Source organism: Mustelus asterias, chromosome 3 (assembly GCF_964213995.1).
Source record: "Mustelus asterias chromosome 3, sMusAst1.hap1.1, whole genome shotgun sequence".
Classification (NCBI taxonomy): Eukaryota; Metazoa; Chordata; class Chondrichthyes; order Carcharhiniformes; family Triakidae; genus Mustelus; species Mustelus asterias.
The window spans coordinates 136154233-136173584 of record NC_135803.1 but is presented as its reverse complement, the minus strand read 5'-3'; the positions used below and the strand labels follow the sequence as shown (position 1 = coordinate 136173584).

General features: G+C 43.8%; 1 protein-coding gene across 2 annotated transcripts in view; it reads left to right on the top strand.

Moving 5' to 3' along the window:
• The window catches only part of syn2b (synapsin IIb), a 427582-nt gene that overhangs the window by 207999 nt on the left and 200231 nt on the right, over positions 1–19352 (top strand). For both annotated transcript variants that reach the window (XM_078203303.1, XM_078203309.1), the window contains exons 2-3: positions 1009–1066; positions 10444–10535. In XM_078203303.1, the coding sequence (XP_078059429.1) occupies positions 1009–1066; positions 10444–10535 (150 nt within the window). The remainder of the gene's footprint in view (positions 1–1008; positions 1067–10443; positions 10536–19352) is intronic.

The following is a 19352-nucleotide window of genomic DNA, read 5'->3' as shown; positions in this document are numbered from 1 at the left end:
CGCTTAAACAGTGCATTTTGATTACAGGAGGCCTCTAGCATAAACTCTAATCAGTGCATTTGATCAGTTCACAGCCTGATGATGAGGTCCTCTTCTCCAATCTATTGATTTACAGGTTTATACACCTTTGTAAGTGATGTAAAGGCCAAACTTCAAGTTTTCTCTTCGACAAACTCAATAATAGCGCTCCCGACTGATGTGTCCATTATTTCTTGTTCACAAATGTCGAACAGAAACTCCATCAGTATTGTTGCTGTCAGTAATAGGAATACCATGGACGGGATCTTCCAGCCGCACTTGCCCCGAAACCAGAAAATCCCTTCCGAGGTTAACGGATCTTTCCATGGTCCGCTATAATTTCCATGGCAGACGGAAAGGGAAAATTTACCCCGATGTCATCACCAAATCGGTCAAACTGGCAGCCATTTTAAGTCAGTGTTTGTGAGTTTCAGTGAAATGTCCCTTTTTGCCGGGGCGGCACGGTAGCGCAGTGGTTAGCACTGCTGCTTCACAGCTCCAGAGTCCTGGGTTCAATTCCCGGCTCAGGTCACTGTCTGTGTGGAGTTTGCACATTCTCCTCGTGTCTGCGTGGGTTTCCTCCAGGTGCTCCGGTTTCCTCCCACAGTCCAAAGATGTGCGGGTTAGGTTGATTGGCCAGGTTGAAAATTGCCCCTTAGAATCCTAAAAAAAATGCGTAGGTTAGAGGGATTAGCGGGTAACTATGTGGGGGGAGGGCCTGGGTAGGATTGTGGTCAGTGCAGACTCGATGGGCCGAATGGCCTCCTTCTGCACTGTAGGGTTTCTATGATTCTATGATTTTTAAAAACATGGTATTAGAAACCAGCTGGTGAGATATCAAATTAATTCTGTCCAGCACATCTTTGTGACATTCAAAAGGAAAAAAGGGGTGGTTAAAATACTTTTTAAACAATACCAGCACTGTCTATGTATTACTCAAGGTAGTCAATGTTTAATTAGTGATTCATTTAGAACTTTCTTTCTTCTTAGGGCAAAATTGTTCCGTGGAAAAAAGGTGCATGGAGAATATGATATCAGAGTGGAACAGGTCAGTATTTCTTTCTATCTTCAAAGCAGTGTTGAACATTATGTAATGTGTTTTGAGTTATGATTAATGTTTGTACATAGTGTTCTAGCCTCCTGGAGTGATACTAAACCTGTTTGGCTAATAAGTCGACATTTAATAGAAGATCATTTTGACAATTTCCAGAAGTCAGTGACATTGATAAAGCGTCTGTCCTGTTCCACCACTGGGTTGACTGGTAAAGATTGAAGAGCTGTCATTCATAAGAAGCAGTCTTCCTTACTAGGTGACAACAAACAAGAATCTTCAGAGACTGGCAGCTGGCACTAGAATCACAGCAATTACCTTCAGATGCCAGCCCAATGCAAACTGAAAATTTGCATTAAACATTTGTTTGCACAAATGCACCTGATCTGAATATCCAAATCAAATAATGAATGAGATTTAAAATCTGTCAACTCTCATAGAACTGACCCAGTATTGAACTAGTATTTAATAAGAGTTAAATAGTATTTAACGATTGCATGACAAAGTCTTGTTTGCTTCAGCTGACTCCATTGTGGTAAAACAGAAAACATCCCTTGCTGATGTCAAAAGACAAGGGTAGTAGGCTAGTAATCATCAGCAGTTATATTAATGGAAAAATGCATGAGCTCTTGTGGTATTCCCTCGATTCCTGGCTTGGGTCACTGTCTGTGTAGAGTTTGCACATTCTCCCCGTGTCTACGTGGGTTTCCTCCGGGTGTTCCACTTTCCTCCCACATTCTGAAAGACATGCTGGTTAGATGCATTGACCCGAACAGGTCATAGAGTCATAGAGGTTTCCAGCATGGAAACAGGCCCTTCGGCCCAACTTGTCCATGCCACCCTTTGTTTTTAAAACACCGAAGCTAATCCCAATTGCCCGCATTTGGGCCATATCCCTCTATACCCATTGTACCCATGTAACTATCTAAATGCTTTTTAAAAGATAAAATTGTACCCGCCTCTGCTACTATCTCTGGCAGCTTGTTCCAAACACTCACCACCCTCTGTGTGAAAAACTTGCCCCTCTGGACACTTTTGTATCTCTCCCCTCACCTTAAACCTATGCCCTCTAGTTTTAGACTCCCCTACCTTTGGGAAAAGATATTGACTATCTACCTTGTCTATGCCCCTCATTATTTTAAAGACCTCTATAAGGTCACCCCTCAGTCTCCTACGCTCCAGAGAAAAAAGTCCCAGTCTATTCAGCCTCTCCTTATAACCCAATCCATCAAGTCCCGGTAGCATCCTAGTAAATCTTTTCTGCACTCTTTCTAGTTTAATAATATCCTTTCTATAATAGGGTGACCAGAATTGCACACAGTATTCCAAGTGTGGCCTTACCAAAGTCTTGCACACCTTTAACAAGACGTCCCAACTCCCTGTATTCAATGTTCTGACCGATGAAACCAAGCATGCCGAATGCCTTCTTCACCACTCTGTCCACCTGTGCCGGAGTGTGGCAACTAGGGGAATTTCACAGTAACTTCATTGCAGTGTTAATGTAAGCCTTACTTGTGACTAATAAATAAACTTTAAAAAAACTGAGACACCAAACCATTTTTTATCAGCATGTCATAAGAACACTTTTATCGATTTGTCAACTAATCTCAATAATAGTAACTTCTAACTTAATATCTCAAAAGAATAGCTCCTTTGGTTTATTTAACTGAATCAAAAGGATAAAGGGTGGGATTCTCCCAAAAATGTTCTAAATGTTGAATTCGCGTAAAAACTGGAGTAAATCTTGCTGGCTTTTTCAGTCGGATTTTCAAAATGAACCTTCCACACTCTGTGCAGCACAGAGATCCCTACTGTGAATCCCGCTAAAAATCAGGAGTGGGGCCTATTCCCGCTGGAGAGGCCGGCAGCATAGTGCCGAGCGGCCACTGAGCATCCGCTGATCTGTCAGAGCGAAGATCTGCGCACACACAGTAGCCCTGCACTGCCGGCCTCCCGACCGCTGGCCTCCTGGATGTGTCCGGGCCAGCCTTGACCCCTCCCCCCTCCACTCCGGGCCGCCTCAATCCTCCCCCCTCCCCCCCCTTCCCCCCAGCACTCCCAACCCCCTCCCCGCAGCCCCGACCCCTATCCCACCCCCCAGTCCCCGGGCCGGCTCGGCTCGACCCTCCCCCATCCCCGCCTTCCCCTCCAACACTCCCGACCCCCTCCACGCAGACCCGACTCCCAACAGGCCGCCCCCACCCCCCCACCCTGAATGTCCTGCCCCAATCGCTGCCCTCCCTCCCTCTGTAGAAAAGAGGCCCCTGTAGTCTTGAGGCTTTAGTTTTATTTACAAACACCAGGTCAACTGTAGGGGTCCAAATAGGTGTCCCTTCACAATGCAGATTCAGCGAAGGAAAATTAAGTGGCCAGAGGCCAAAAAAGTAAGTCACGGGGGTGGGACAGGGCTCCACCATCATGGAAGGGGGGGAACCTCTTGCAGCAGCAGGTCAGACCATTTTGTGGGCCCTGGAGATGCCCCCCTGCTCCACTGAAACCCAGAAAAGTAATTTAACACTTACCTGTCTCTGGTTCTCTTCTCTTTAATTGAACTAGCTGAAGCCTGCACTACACTGACCCTTACTTCATACACATATTTATACAGTAGGACTCCAGTTTCCATATTGAAGGGCATATTGAAAAAGGTTAATGGGTTGGACATCCTGAAGTAGGCCTCTTTGAAAATGGGATGAGCAGTATTGTGGGTGCTGGTGGGGCAGTAAGGCTACCAATTCAATTTTGAGGCATTTTGAATCTCTGGAATTCTCTGTCCCAACGCCCTATATAATTGCAGCAAAAACATCCCTATCCCTATACTCAAATCCTCTCGCTATGAAGGCCAACATGCCATTTGCCTTCTTCATTGCCTGCTGTACCTGCGCGCTTACTTTCAATGACTGATGCACGAGGGCACCAAGGTCTCGCTGAGTGTCCACCTCTCTCAATTTACACCCATTCAAGTAATAATCTGTCTTCCTATTATTGCTGCCTAAGTGGATAAGTTCACATTTATCCACATCATACTTCATCTGCCATGCAGATGCCCACAAACTCAGCCTGTCCAAATCATGCTGAAGCATCTCTGCATCCTCTTCACAGCTCACCCTCACACCTATTGTGAAATTTGAATTCAATAAAAAATATCTGGAAACAAGAATCTACAGATGACCATGAAACCATTGTTGATTGTGAGAAAAACCCATCTGGTTTACTAATGTCCTTTAGGGAAGGAAATCTGCCGTCCTTACCTGGTCTGGCTGACACATGACTCCAGAGGCACAGCAATGTGGTTGACTCTCAACTGCCCTCAGGCAACTAGGGGTGGGCAATAAATGCTGGCCAACCAGAGACGCCCGTGTCCCATGAATGTATTAAAAAAAATCTTGGGCGACTATTTACCAGGTTAGTGGAGCCCTGAAGTTAGAATGCTGCAAGGCTTCATTCAGTCAAACCTCTTTCTACAGGCACTTCGTCCTCACTGTTACAAGCTTGTGTGGCTAGGTTTAATCCTGTCATGGTTGATCATTCTTTTGCCAAAGTTCCTACTGGAAGTAAAGAAAAAACATTATTGTAATGAAATTTCTCATAAAATTTTACAGTAGCTGGCTTCTGCACTTTGGAGGAAATGATTTATCAGTATGAAAAGTTTAAATTATTCAGTGGTGATAATATGTTTCTTAATTAAAACCTGTTATTCTTTGGTGTGGGAATTAATCAGACTTAACCATTTATTGCAATTTGCACAGATTTAGGGATCAGTGCGATAGGTATCCACTTTATAAGAATGTGACCACAGGTCTATTGAGCCTCATACTCAATGCAGAAATTTACTGGACCATGAAAGCCAGCAGGAACCTTGGCTGCCCTCGTACAGATCAGCGGAAACCTCCCTACTGAACATGTGTAAAACAGTACACCAAGGCAATGAATTAACGCTACAATGCATTGGGCTATAAAATGGCCAATATCTCAGTGAATTACAAACCTCCGTTGTGTTTTTATAATGATGCTTCAAGTGGAATCAAGGCTGTTCACTGCATGGTGCCACAGTGGTTAGCACTGCTGCCTCACAGCGCCAGGGACCCAGGTTCGATTCCGGCCTCGGGTCACTGTCTGTGTGGAGTTTGCACGTTCTCCCCATGCCTGCGTGAGTTTCCTCCGGATGCTCTGGTTTCCTCCTACCGTCCAAAGATGTGGGGGTTGGGTGGATTGGCCATGCTAAATTGCCCCTTAGTGTTAGGGGGACTAGCTAAGGTAAATGCATGGGGTTGTGGGGATAGGACCTGGGTGGGATTGTGGTTGGATTAATAGTCCAGTGATAATACCACTCGGCCATCGCCTCCCCTCAGTATTCTCTGTAGTGATCAGGTTGTGAGAGGCAACAACGGAAGCAGGTTACTCACCCATTCTTCCAACTGATATCTAGCACAGAGAGAGGGTTATTGATAAATGTTGTTAATACTGTAGCTGATTTGTATGTAATAAAAATATGACTCTCAAAACACCAACACCATTGTTTTCAAATATATGCAATGTTTGGAAAATAGGTCAAGGGAGAATGCTGAAACATAGAAACTGGAAGCAGGAGTAGGCCATTCGGCCCTTCGAGCCTGCTCCACCATTCATTTTGATCATCAAATTCAATATCCTGATCTCACCTTCCCCCCATATCCCTTGATCCCTTTAGCCCCAAAAGCTACATCTAATTTCTTCTTGAAATCAGACAACGTTTTGACCTCAACTACTTTCCGTGGTAGCGAATTCACCACTCTCTGGGTGAAGAAATGTCTCCTCACCTCAGTTCTAAAAGGTTTATCTCTTATCCTCAAACTATGACTCCTAGTTCTGGATTCCTGCACCATCAGGAACATTCTTTCTGAATCTACCCTGTCTAACTCTGTTAGAATTTTATGAGTTTCAATGAGATTTCCTCTCACTCTTCTAAACTCCAGTGAAAATAATCCTAACCGACCTAGTCTCTCTTTATATGACAAATCTGCCATCCAAGTAAACAGCCTGGTAAACCTTCACTTCACTGTCCTCTATAGCAAGGACAATATTGGTTTGATCGTATAGTAGAACCTGACTAATTACTCCCTGCGACTAACTCCACTCAGGTCCCTGCCTCACAGCGCCAGGGACCTGGGTTCGATTCCCGGCTTGAGTCACTGTCTGTGCGGAGTCTGCACATTCTCCCCGTGTCTGCATGGGTTTCCTCCGGGTGCTCCGGTTTCCTCCCATAGTCTGAAAGATATGCTGGTTAGGTGTATTGGCCATGCTAAATTCCCCCTCAGTGTACCCCTGAGGGGTACACAGGCGCCGGAGTGTGACGACTAGGGGATTTTCATTGCGGTGTTAATGTAAGCCTACTTGTGAGAAATAAATTAACTTTAATTTTATCTTTAACTCATTCCTAATGTTTGCGGAACTCAGCTTGTGTTCTAAGAGCTGCTGAGGCAGTGAAGGCTTGTAAAACAATGGCTTGCTTAGAACCTGTTAACTTTTTAACAGTTGTCCTCTGCTCTCATGTGGCCTCATTAAAATGAACGGGAACCTAGCCTCCAGGCGGAATCGTCAGAAGCCTGTTTAATTTGTTTTGATGATGTTGCCATTTAACGGCGAGCTGTTTTCAGGTCTTTAAACACAGCAAGGGATGTTATTAGCTGAAAATGCCACTGAGGTATTCCAAAAACTGGTCAAAGGTCATGTTACGATTCAAGTGAACATGAAAGCTAGAATCTGTAGACAAATGGAGTTGGACACCATTACAGTGCTGACTTTCAGAAAGACAATTGTGTTGCTACCATTTTATATGTAACATTGAGGTTTGTACTGCAAGGCAGTTTAGAAAATAAATCTATTTCATTCAACTCTGAATATTGCTTTAAGATTGCAAAATAGAAGCGTAGAATCCCCTACAGTGCACAAGGAGGCCATTCAGCCCTTTGAGCCTGCACCGACAACATAAGAACATAAGAAATAGGAGCAAGAGTAGGCCATCTAGCCCCTCGAGCCTGCCCCGCCATTCAATAAGATCATGGCTGATCTGAAGTGGATCAGTTCCACTTACCTGCCTGATCCCTATAACCCCCAATTCCCTTACCGATCAGGAATCCATCTATCCATGATTTAAACATATTCAACGAGGTAGCCTCCACCACTTCAGTGGGCAGAGAATTCCAGAGATTCACCACCCTCTGAGAGAAGAAGTTCCTCCTCAACTCTGTCCTAAACTGACCCCACTTTATTTTGAGGCTGTGCCCTCTAGTTCTAGTTTCCTTTCTAAGTGGAAAGAATCTCTCCATCTCCACCCTATCCAGCCCCTTCATTATCTTATAGGTCTCTGTAAGATCCCCCCTCAGCCTTCTAAATTCCAACGAATACAAACCCAATCTGCTCAGTCTCTCCTCATAGTCAACACCCCTCATCTCTGGTATCAACCTGGTGAACCTTCTCTGCACTCCCTCCAAGGCCAATATATCCTTCCGCAAATAAGGGGACCAATACTGCACACAGTATTCCAGCTGCGGCCTCACCAATGCCCTGTACAGATGCAGCAAAACATCTCTGCTTTTATATTCTATCCCCCTTGCGATATAGGCCAACATCCCATTTGCCTTCTTGATCACCTGTTGCACCTGCAGACTGGGTTTTTGCGTCTCATGCACAAGGACCCCCAGGTCCCTCTGCACAGCAGCATGTTGTAATTTCTTTCCATTTAGATAATAATCCAATTTGCTATTATTTCTTCCAAAGTGAATAACCTCGCATTTGTCAACGTTATACTCCATCTGCCAGATCCTCGCCCACTCACTCAGCCTGTCCAAATCTCTCTGCAGACCTTCTACGCCCTCCACACGATTCACTTTTCCACTTATCTTTGTGTCGTCTGCAAACTTTGTTACCCTACACTCAACAATCCCACCCAGGCCCTATCCCCACATATTTACCCTGCTAGTCCCCCTGACAATAAGGGGCAATTGAGCAATCAACCTAACCTGCACATCTTTGGACTGTGAGAGGAAACCGGAGCACCTGGAGGAAACCCACACAGACACGGGGAGAATGTGAAAACTTCACACGGACAGTGACCCAAGGCCAGAATCGAACCTGGGTCCCTGGCGCTGTGCGGCAGCAATGCTAACCACTGTGCCACCATGCCGCCCTAAAATAAAAGTCTCTGTAGTCCCAGGTGATCATAGGGTCCTTTCCCTTTTGAGGGGGAGAAGTGACTGGTGGTGATTTAACCTGAGGATCACCACACCTCAGGCGAGGGGCAACGTTGAGAAGGTGGAAGCAAAGTAAATTGAAATTGTAAAATTTTTACAAAATAATAGTATAAATTGGAATGTGGATGTCAATAAAACACGAACGATTTAAATATAATTTCAAAAGATCATTATCCGGCTATTATGAACAGAGATTAAAAATTAATCAATTATTAGTTATGCACTTAAACTCAGTGGAGGATTTCCTTCACTTTTCTGTTTGAAATGTTGATGGGCACAGTGGTTAGCACTGCTGCCTCACAGTGCCAGTGACCTGGGTTCAATTCCCGGCTTGGGTCACTGTCTGTGCGGAGTCTGCACGTTCTCCCCATGTCTGCTTGGGTTTCCTCCGGGTGCTTCGGTTTCCTTCCACAGTCCAAAGATGTGCAGGTTAGATGCATTGGCCATGCTAAATTCTCCCTTAGTGTACCCAAACAGGTGCTGGAGTATGGCGACTGGGAGATTTTCACAGTAACTTCATTGCAGTGTTAATGTCAGCCTACTTGTGACTAATAAATAAACTTTAATTTGATGCTGTGGACAAGATGTTTTTTGGATACAGAACTGGCTCGGTCACAGAAGACGGAGGGTAGCAGTGGAAAGGTGTGTTTCTGAATGGAGGACTGTGACAAGTGGTGTTCCTCAGGGATCAGTGCTGGGACCTTTGCTGTTTGCAATATATATAAATGATTTGGAGGAAAATGTAACTGGTTTGATTAATAAGTTTGCAGATGTCACAAGGTTGGTGGATTTGCGGATAGCGATGAGGACCGTCAGAGGATACAGCATGGCATAGATAGAATCATAGAAACCCTACAGTGCAGAAAGAGGCCATTTGGCCCATCGAGTCTGTACCGACCACAATCCCACCCAGGCCCTATTCCTACATATTTACCCGCTAATCCCTCTAACCTGCGCATCACAGGACACTAAGGGATAATTTTAGCACAGCCAATCAACCTAACCCACACATCTTTGGACTGTGAGAGGAAACCGGAGCACCTGGAGGAAACCCACGCAGACACGGGGAGAATGTGCAAACTCCACACAGACAGTGACCCAAGCTGAGAATCAAACCCAGGTCCCTGGAGCTGTGAAGCAGCAGTGCTAACCACTGTGCCACCGTGCCGCCCATAGCTTGGAGCCTTGGGCGGAGAGATGGCAGATGGAGTTTAATCTGGACAAATGTGAGGTAATGCATTTTGGAAGACCTAATATAGAGAGGAAATATACAGTAAATGGCAGAACCCTTAAGAGTATTGATAGGCAGAGGGATCTGGTAGTACAGGTATACAGGTCACTGAAAGTGGTAACGCAGGTGGAGAAGGTTTCCTCCGGGTGCTCTAGAATGTGGATGTCTTGCCTTCAGCGGCTGGGGCATTGAGTTTAAACATTGGCAAGTCATGTTGCAGCTTTATAGAACCTTACTTAGGCCGCACTTTTAAAATATAGTGTTCAATTCTGGTTGCCACACTACCAGAAGGATGTGGAGGCTTTGGAGAGGGTACAGAAAAGATTTACCAAGATGTTGCCTGGTATGGAGGGCATTAGCTATGAGGAGAGGTTGGAGAAACTTGGTTTGTTCTCACCGGAACGACGGAAGTTGAGGGGTGAACTGATAGAAGTCTACAAAATTATGAGAGGCATGGACAGAGTGGATAGTCAGAAGCTTTTTCCCAGGGTGGAAGAGTCAAATACTAGGGGACATAGGTTTAAGTGCGAGGGGCAAGGTTTAAAGGAGATGTACGAAGCAAGTTTTTTACACAGAGGGTGCCTGGAACTCGTTGCCAGGGAACGTAGTGGAAGCAGATACAATAGTGAGTTTTAAGGGGCGTTTGGACAAATACATGAATAGGATAGGAATAGAGGGATATGGTCCCCGGAATGGTAGGGGGTTTTAGTTCAGTCGGGCAGCATGGTCAGTGCAGGCTTGGAGGGCCGAAGGGTCTGTTCCTGTGCTGTAATTTTCTTTGTTCTTTGTTCTTTGATCATGAGAGATTTGCAGAAAGTTTCCCTATTGTATTTGGAATATCGTTCAATGTATTTTGTTAACCAGATGACCTTTCACCGTGCTCTGAACAGCTGTTTGAATTGTTTCTTTTTCAGGCCGAATTTGCTGAGATTAACCTGGTTGCTCAAGCTGATGGTACCTGCATGGTCGACATGCAAGTTGTGCGGAATGGCACCAAGGTTGTCAGGTGAGACAAGAGATTGCAAGGACAAAGTACCGAGGAACCACACAGCCCAGCTGCTTTTCATTAGCAGTCCCATTCCCTCGGAAAATTACGTATCTGTACAGCTCCACTCATGACGCTAGGCCAATTAGTCCACTGATTGATTTGGTTCTTCATGTAACACTTCATCACCTCCTAATGAGGCGCACTGTCAGCCAGGAATGAAGAAAAATTAGCTGTGGGGTTGAACAACAACATAGGAACGAGGCCATGTAACAACAGGTGAAGATATAATTAATGCACATATGTTTTGACAGTTTAAGGTATCACCTGGAACTGGAAGTAAATTCTTTCCAGATGTTATACATTTTACTTTCTGCCTACAGTATGACTGCCCATATAACAAATTACTGCAATTCAAGTGATGCAGTGTTCGGTGAAACTGTTTGAGATATTTATCAAGTGCATTGCAAAGAGATAAATAGATCCTAGTTCCCTTTCTAGTTTAAAGTTTATTTATTAGTGTCACAAGTAAGTTGACATTCATAGAATCATAGAATCCCTACAGAACAGAAAGAGGCCATTCGGCCCATCAAGTCTGCACCGACCACAACCCCACCCAGGCCCTACCCCCATATCCCTACATATTTATCCACTAATCCCTCTAACCTATGCATAGGGCAATTTTTAGCATGGCCAATCAACCTAACCCGCACATCTTTGGACTGTGGGGGGAAACCGGAGCACCCGGAGGAAACCCACGCAGACACGAGGAGAATGTGCAAACTCCACACAGACAGTGACCCAAGCCGGGAATCGAACCCAGGTCCCTGGAGCTGTGAAGCAGCAGTGCTAACCACTGTGCTACCGTACCGCCCTTTAACACTGAAATGAAGTTACTGTGAAAATCCCTAGTCGCCACACTCCGGCCGCACTTGTTAAGGGAACACTGAAGGAGAATTTAGCGTGGTCAATGCACCTAACCAGCACGTCTTTCGGACTGTGGGAGGAAACCGGAGCACCTGGAGGAAACCCATGCAGACATGGGAAGAGTGTGTAGACTCCGCACAGAACCAAGCCAGGAATCGAACTGTGGGGCAGCAGTGCTAACCACTGCGCCATCATGCCACTCCTATTGCATATTGTCAGGACAACTGTTATTGATTACACTGGAAACCATACACATCAAATCAGAATACCATCATCTAGTGAAAGTAGTATGGCTGTTTGCAATGTGGTTGAGATACTATTTCCCTTCAATAAGACAGCTGGTAGTTTGCACTCGTATATTCAATCTGTTGTGCATATTAGGGATGATTAGTCAATACAAAGCAGCAATTTTTGTGAGATCAATTTGAAAGTATTCTTAAAACAACGAGAATTTTGTCCAGTCTGTATCAGTAAAGATCAGATGTAACTGCCCTGTTGTGAAATTGTTCCTATGCCCCTTACATCCTTTCATGGGGATTAAAGGAAACTAGTTTTCAAAATTGAGATTTGAGGCTTGCGACAAGGAATTAAGAATCTACTGATGACCATGAAACCATTGTCAATTGTTGGAAAAACCCATCTGGTTCACTAATGTCCCTTGTGGAAGGAAATCTGCCGTCCTTACCTGGTTTGGCCTTATTGTGACTCCAGAGCCACAGCAATGACTCTCAACTGCCTTTGGGCAACTAGGGATGGGCAATAAATGCTGGCCAGCCAGCGGCGCCCATGAATGAATAATAAAAAACACATGTATTTATTTGAATCCACAATATAATCACAAATTCTTTAGATTACATGTGAAACTAAAGGAATTCCTAATTGTCAGATCGTAATCTTAAATATTGTATATATTATCCAAGAACCCTGAGGATAGGGCCTTCTGATTTGGTCAGTGACAGGATGGTCTGACTGCGAGTGAGGCGGGTGAGGGGTCCCAAAGGACAGGAGTGCGGGCACCTCAGCTTCTGCAATTATCCAACGCCACCATCTAAAGGTTCCCCTCCAAGCCACGCACCAACCTGACTTGGAAACATATCGCCATTCCCTCACTGTTCCTGGGCCAAATTCCTGGGATGCCCTAACAGCACTGTGGGTGTACCTGCACCATAGGTACTGTGGCAGTTCAAGAAGGCAGCTCACTACCACCTTCTCAAGGGCCATAAATGTTGGCCTGGCTAGCGATACCCACATCTTATGAATGAATTTTTAAAAATGTCCAATAGTGTTAGCAGGAAGCTATCCATTTGAGAACCACGCCACATTAACATACCGATAAAGGTAAAATACTGTGAATGCTGGCATCTGAAACAAAGTAAGAGTTTTAACAACACCAGGTTAAAGTCCAACAGGTTTATTTGGTAGCAAATTGGTAGCAAATAAACCTGTTGGACTTTAACCTGGTGTTGTTAAAACTCTTACTGTGTTCACCCCAGTCCAACGCCGGCATCTCCACATCTGAAACAAAAACAGAAAATGCTGGATAAGCTCAGCAGTCTGACAGCTTCTGTGGAGAGAGAATAGAGCCAACATTTCGAGTCTGGAAGATTCTTCATCAGAGCTAAAGACAAAGAAAATAGGACAAGATTTATACTATGAGGGTGGGGTTTGGTTTGGGACGGGGGGCTATAATTGGGCAAAGGGAATGCAAATGTTTGAGTAAGGTGCTAAGAGCATCCATGAAGACATGCTTAACATACTGCTCGCATACTACAGGCTGCTGTGATAATAGAAAGCCTGACCAGCCTCTAGGCCAAGAATAGGTAGGTCTGGGATGGTGGTAGAATGTGTTTGCTCTTCTTGGGCATCACACCTTCCATATTGCCAAACTCCACTCAACCTCTGCCCACTTCATGACTTTGAGCCAGACCCTGAGGTTTTTATAGGGCATGCGATCCGCAGAATTTGAAACCTTCCATACCCCTTCAATGCTACTAAATTTAGGATGCCTATCATCCTGCTGCAGATTGTTTTCTGCTACCTTTTGAGGAATTGAGAGAAAAGAAGGGAATATGTAAATTAGGCAGACCTCTTACGGAAAATGGTTGGAATGGCAAACTTCAATCCGTACTGAACATCATCGTGTTGAGGAAAAATGGGATTTGACATTCAATGCACTAACTCAGACTCCCCGATTATATATACATGTTCTATAAACCAGTATGTCCTCCTCTACATTGTGAGCAATGCCACTTATATCTGCTAGTACTTAGAATAAAAATACAAGCAGCAATAAATAAAAATGGGGAATCTTCCAAAAGTTGGCCTTTTAGAGTTTGTGCAGTGAAAACGTATTGAATTTTCACGAAGTTTATTTTCCACGACTACATTTTGCAATCAATGTATTGGAGAGTGGGATTAACAAAATATCTCTCAATCAACTGGATAGCTTTTATCCTTCCATGGTAATTTCAGTAAACAGGTTGCAATGTGACATTACAGCAATGTAATTACTGTTCTGCTCACCATTAAGAGAATAGCTCATTCTGTATGCCATGTGAATTGCCAGCTCTTGTTTTGCAAATCGGCAATGCGTCCCTTAGGAATATACACTAATAAAAATGCAAATTAGCGCTGTAAATGACAGCCCTTGTCTCATGACACATTCGGGTAGATGTTGAAACTCAAACGGGAGTCTGATGCTCTACATTTGAGAAGTCATTGCAACAGATACTAATCTCTTAACCTGCTAGCCCAGCAATGACCCTAAAAGAGCAATAGTGACAATGCAATTGGATTAAATCATGATGGAGGGAATCACAATGTTGCTGTAGTGCAAGCTGTCTCCAGTGTTGTGCGGAGAATGTCGCATTAAATCCTGAATTGCGAAAGCACAGATGGAAACAGAAACCATCGTCGATAGTAATAAAAGCTTTATTATCAATAACAGTCTGAACATAGCTAACTAAGGAGCGTAAATAATCAGCAATCTCTGGTGGGTTTCAATAATTCAAACATTCTACATGACCCAATCTGTGTGAGTGAGTGAGTGGTCAATATTGGGCTGGTTTAACAATTAAGATAGTCTCCTCTCTGCCTCTTGCTTCATTTGTGGTAAAGAGGGATATGGGCCAAATGCGGGGAATTGGGATTAGCTTAGGGGTTTAAAAAAAGGGGTGGCACGGACAAGTTGGGCCGAAGGGCCTGTTTCCATGCTGTAAACCTCTATGACTCTATGACCTCGTAGAAACTGATCTGGAAGATCTGATGGAATGTCTCTTTTTCAAAATTGTTAAGGACCAGACCAGAAACTCCAAGGTAAATTTTGCAGTTGGCCTCGACCCTAACTTTTGCATTTGATTTTGGTAGTAGGGTGAGCATAAGGTGTTTCATAGAATCCCTACAGTGCAGAAGGAGGCCAATCGGCCCATCGACTCTGCACCAACCACAATCCCACCCAAGCCCTATCCCCATAACCCCATGCATTTATCCTAGCTAGTCCCCCTGACACTAAGGGGCAATTTAGCATGGCCAATCCATCTAACCCGTACATTTTTGGACTGTGGGAGAAAACTGGAGCACCAGGAGGAAACCCACACAGACGTGGGGAGAACGTGCAAACTCCACGAGACAGTGACCCAAGCTGGGAATAGAACCAGGATCCCTGGTGCTGGCTGGCTATAAATAGAGAAAAATATAGGAAAAGCTCTTACACACATATACAAAAAGTAAGAGAGTAGCTAAAGTAAGTGTTGGTCCCATGGAGGGTGAGACTAGGGAATTAATAATGGGAACAAGGAAATGACAGAGACTTTTGTGAAAGGGAAATCGTGTTTGACAAATTTATTTGGAGATCTTTTAGGATGTAATCAGTAGGGTGGATAAAGGGAAACCAGTAAATGGAATGTATTTGGATTTCCAAAAGGCATTCAAGAAGGGAATCTAACATAGGGTAGAAAGAGGCAAAATTTATCTGCTGTTTGGGGACTCTATAAAGAAGGGACATAGCCTAAAAGTTAGAGCCATGAGTAAAGTTAGGAAAAACACCTGCATGTTAAATGTATTAGATTCTTAAAATTCTCTTCTGCAAAATGATGTTGGGTCAATAGTTAATTTTAATTCTGAGTTTGACATTGGCCAAAGGAATTGATGGACACTGGGCAAAGGTGGGCCCATGGATTTAAGTCATAGATCAGTCATGATCTCACTGAATGATGGAATGGGCTCAAGGGGCTAATTAGTCTACGTTCCTGTTGCTATGATCCTCCCTTTTCTCTCAGGTGTTCTTGTTCCCTCCCATCTAACACTATAGTGAAGAATTGCTAGCAGAAATCAAATATTTACCTTAGATGGGAGAAGGCAGGTCAAAAAAGCAACCCAATTATCCAGCAGCAGCTTAAAAGGACAGGCTGACAACAAAGCCTGTATGTGGTGGATGAGCCCTGAATACAGCCCTACTTAAGGATTCTGGTTGGTTGTTTATGCCATGAGTTACCGAGAGAGTTTATTGCTTAGTGCGCCGGGTTCTGGCCAGACCAGACCAACATCACAAGTAGCCCTACAATAAGCCTAGAACTTTTATTTAATTATTTTAAATTAGTATTTTTTAATATCTCTGGCATTCACCATGCCAACCAATGCAGGAGTATGATCCAAAATGGTGGACAGTGCACTGCCAGCATGGAATCATGTACATGTTGCCCATCATAAGGCAAACTTAGGTGGCCATTTTATGCTTGTAAAACAGGTGATGCGCGATCCAGTTTCTAGAACGATATGTGCAAAATCTCATTATCCCTGTTTTATTTAGTTTATGTTCCATGTTGGATAAGAAACTAAAACAGTGATATGAAAATATGTAATACAAAGATAAATTTCTCTGAAATGTGCAGACTGTTATTGGTGTTGACCTCTTAGTTTCATCCTGATCGTGTCCTATTACTCATTATGTCCACTCTCAAGCTAATTAACTTAAAACAAAATTAAAATGGGGTTGCTCATTTAAGATCGAGATGAAGAGAAGTTTCTTCTGTCAAAAGGTTGAGAGTCTCTGGAACTCTCTTCCTCAAAAGGTGGTGGAAGCAGAATCTTTAAATATATTTGATGTGGAGCCTTGATTAACAAGGGATGAAAGGTTATGGGGGGCAGGCAGGAATGTGGGATGAGAGGTTATAATCAGATCAGCCACAATCTTATTGAATGGCGGAGGGGCCAAGTGGCCTACTCCTGCTCATAGCTCATATGTAAATATGAATTAAGCCAACAAAATGCAGTAGAGGGAGGAGCATTAATGCTGAAGGAAAGAAATGAAAACTAACCATAATGATCCAGGATTTTAATGTAATTTTGCTAATTTATGAACTTGTAGCCAAGGAAAATCCCACTTAGAGAGAAGCAGGTATTCGAATTACATACAGCTGGAAGTGAAATTGGATGATAAAATTCATTGAATAACCTCATTTAGGCTCATTCTAAAAGTGCTTGTCTTAAGTTATTAAGCAATCTTAATAGTAATTGGAAGTGGCACTTGATGAAGAGCCATGCCAAGGAGATTAGCAGAATCAGAGTGCTGCATTTCAGAAGAGCAATTCTGCAATGGAATAATGAGGTAAGTGATATTTAGGCTTTGGTTAAAGTGATTGAATGTTGAGGTATAAAAATTCGGCATTGCCCATCTGTTAAAGATTTAAGCAATGCAGGAAGGCAATGAGAAGTGGTCATTAATCAAGCTCGGCTAAGTGGCATGTGGTAATTGTTAGGAATCAGTCTGAGGCTTTCTTGACAAACGTCGCAATCTCAGAAATGACCACTATGATGGTTCAAAAACAGAGTTAATAAAGTTGGTCATGAAATAAGTTTGCGTGGAATGCGAAAAGTTGCTTAAAGGGATCTGGGGACAATTGGGAAGTGAAATAATGACCTATAAATTTGACCGCCTAGTGTTGGCTTTGTGGGTACTAATCAGGCTCCCAGGCCTCTGGTTTGGCAAGCAGAAAATACATCTAATTCCAACCAGAAGTGTACTACTTGCTATATTGGATGAAATGTCTATTTTGGCATCAGGAGCAAGTATCAAGAATATGCAAAGGTGGAAATCATTTATTTAGTGTAGGGTCCTGCACGTCTCTTGTAGAGCCCATGCTTGATTTTTGAACACACCAGAACCTCACTCACCATGTGCTAACTGGAAAGGCGACCTCCAGATTGACCTGAATGTGGAGTCAGGAGGGGTGACCCTCTCCCCCAGAGCCCAGGAATGTTGGTTCTAAATTTCTAACTCTTTATTCCCAAGTGAAAATAAAATACCTGGGTCGGAGAGTGTCAAATCATTATGGTGGCATAGAGTATCAGAAGAAGCAGAACTGGATAGAGACTGGCCAAAAGGAGAAATACGAGAACCGTTGGGTATTGGCAGATTTTCTAAGCAAATCATTTAATTGCGCTGTATTCATCATCGTAGGCAAAGCTTTGTGAGTTTTCAAGATACTTATTCAGGGTGAGCAACAAATGCTGGCCTTGCCAATGGTGCCCACATCACACAAAATCATTCAAAAAAGGCACTTTATTTACCTGACTAATGTAACCCCCACCCCATCACCCTCCCGACCTCCACCCAATCATTCATGCCACCAGTGGGAAATCTCGCCGGCCCGGAACATGTCTGGACCAATGTAGCCCGTACGTTTTGACATCTAGATGAAGGAGGCCTGGGGCTACCTCCAAAGTCCAGGATGGTGACCTCCAGACATCGTGGACCCTGGAACATGCAGCCATGGGTTGGGGGAAGCATCTATCAGATGGATCTTCCAGCATCAAGGAGGTCCATCTTCCAGATTCAGAATGTCCCTGAAGGTCCATCTTCCTTCTTCATCGCTGCATGAGTAATGTCTGGATGCCTTTTAAAAAATGAAGCCCAGATATGATGGCAGGATTGAAGTCATCCAGCCCACCCCACCACACCAAACATCACAAAACCCACTGACACATATTTAATGAGGGCGGTGTCACGTGACATGGCACGAATTCTCATGGCCATACTCAGCCTTTAGCTTCCAGAATGAGAAAGTATTGGTTTTAATGAACCAAGCGATTCTATTTTCAAGAATTAAATCAGTTTGTCTTCTGACGCATTTTTATTTTCTTTTGCCATTCTCTTTTATGTTCTACCCTTTTAGTTCCCCCATTCTGCTGAAGGACTTCAACAGCGCACTCTGTGGGGGAGCCAGGAATCACTGAGAGCAACTTTTGGATTTCTGTGCTTAACAGAGCCCGTGTGAACAACAGAAGTTGCTCTGAGTTTCACAGCCGTAATGATGGCGACGGCTGTCAGTTTCACCATTATTGCAAGTGGGTCATTAAAACAGGAAGGCGTTACAAGTTGAACAGAAAGCTGTTGGGGCCAGTTCGTTAGATATGTTCAAGAGGGAGCTGGATGTGGCCCTTGCAGCTCAAGAGATCAAGGGATATGGAGAGAAAGCAGGAGTGGGAAAATGAAAGTGCATGATCAGCCATGATCATATTGACTGGTGGGGGCAGGCTCGAAGGGCCGAATGGGCTACTCCTGCACCCACTTTATATGTGTGGCAATATTTTGCATTCAGGTGGAATTGCATGTTAATACTTTTGTCCTTGATGTTGAAAGGATAATTTGTAAGGTTACTGGTGATATATTAAAGAGATAAATCAGTTTAACAGTCCTCAGTGCTTTGGTTAAAATAATCAATGGGGATAAATAGTACCTTGAGTATTCCATTATATTTGTTATAATTTATGTGGTAAAGGTTGCATGTCTTTTGCGCAGAAGTTAGTCTCCAAGGCAATGTACTTTCTGTGATTTGGTAGCTTGCACAAAATATATAACAACATCATCAGTCAAGGATGGATAAAGACTATTGAAGCTCATTCTATTGATGC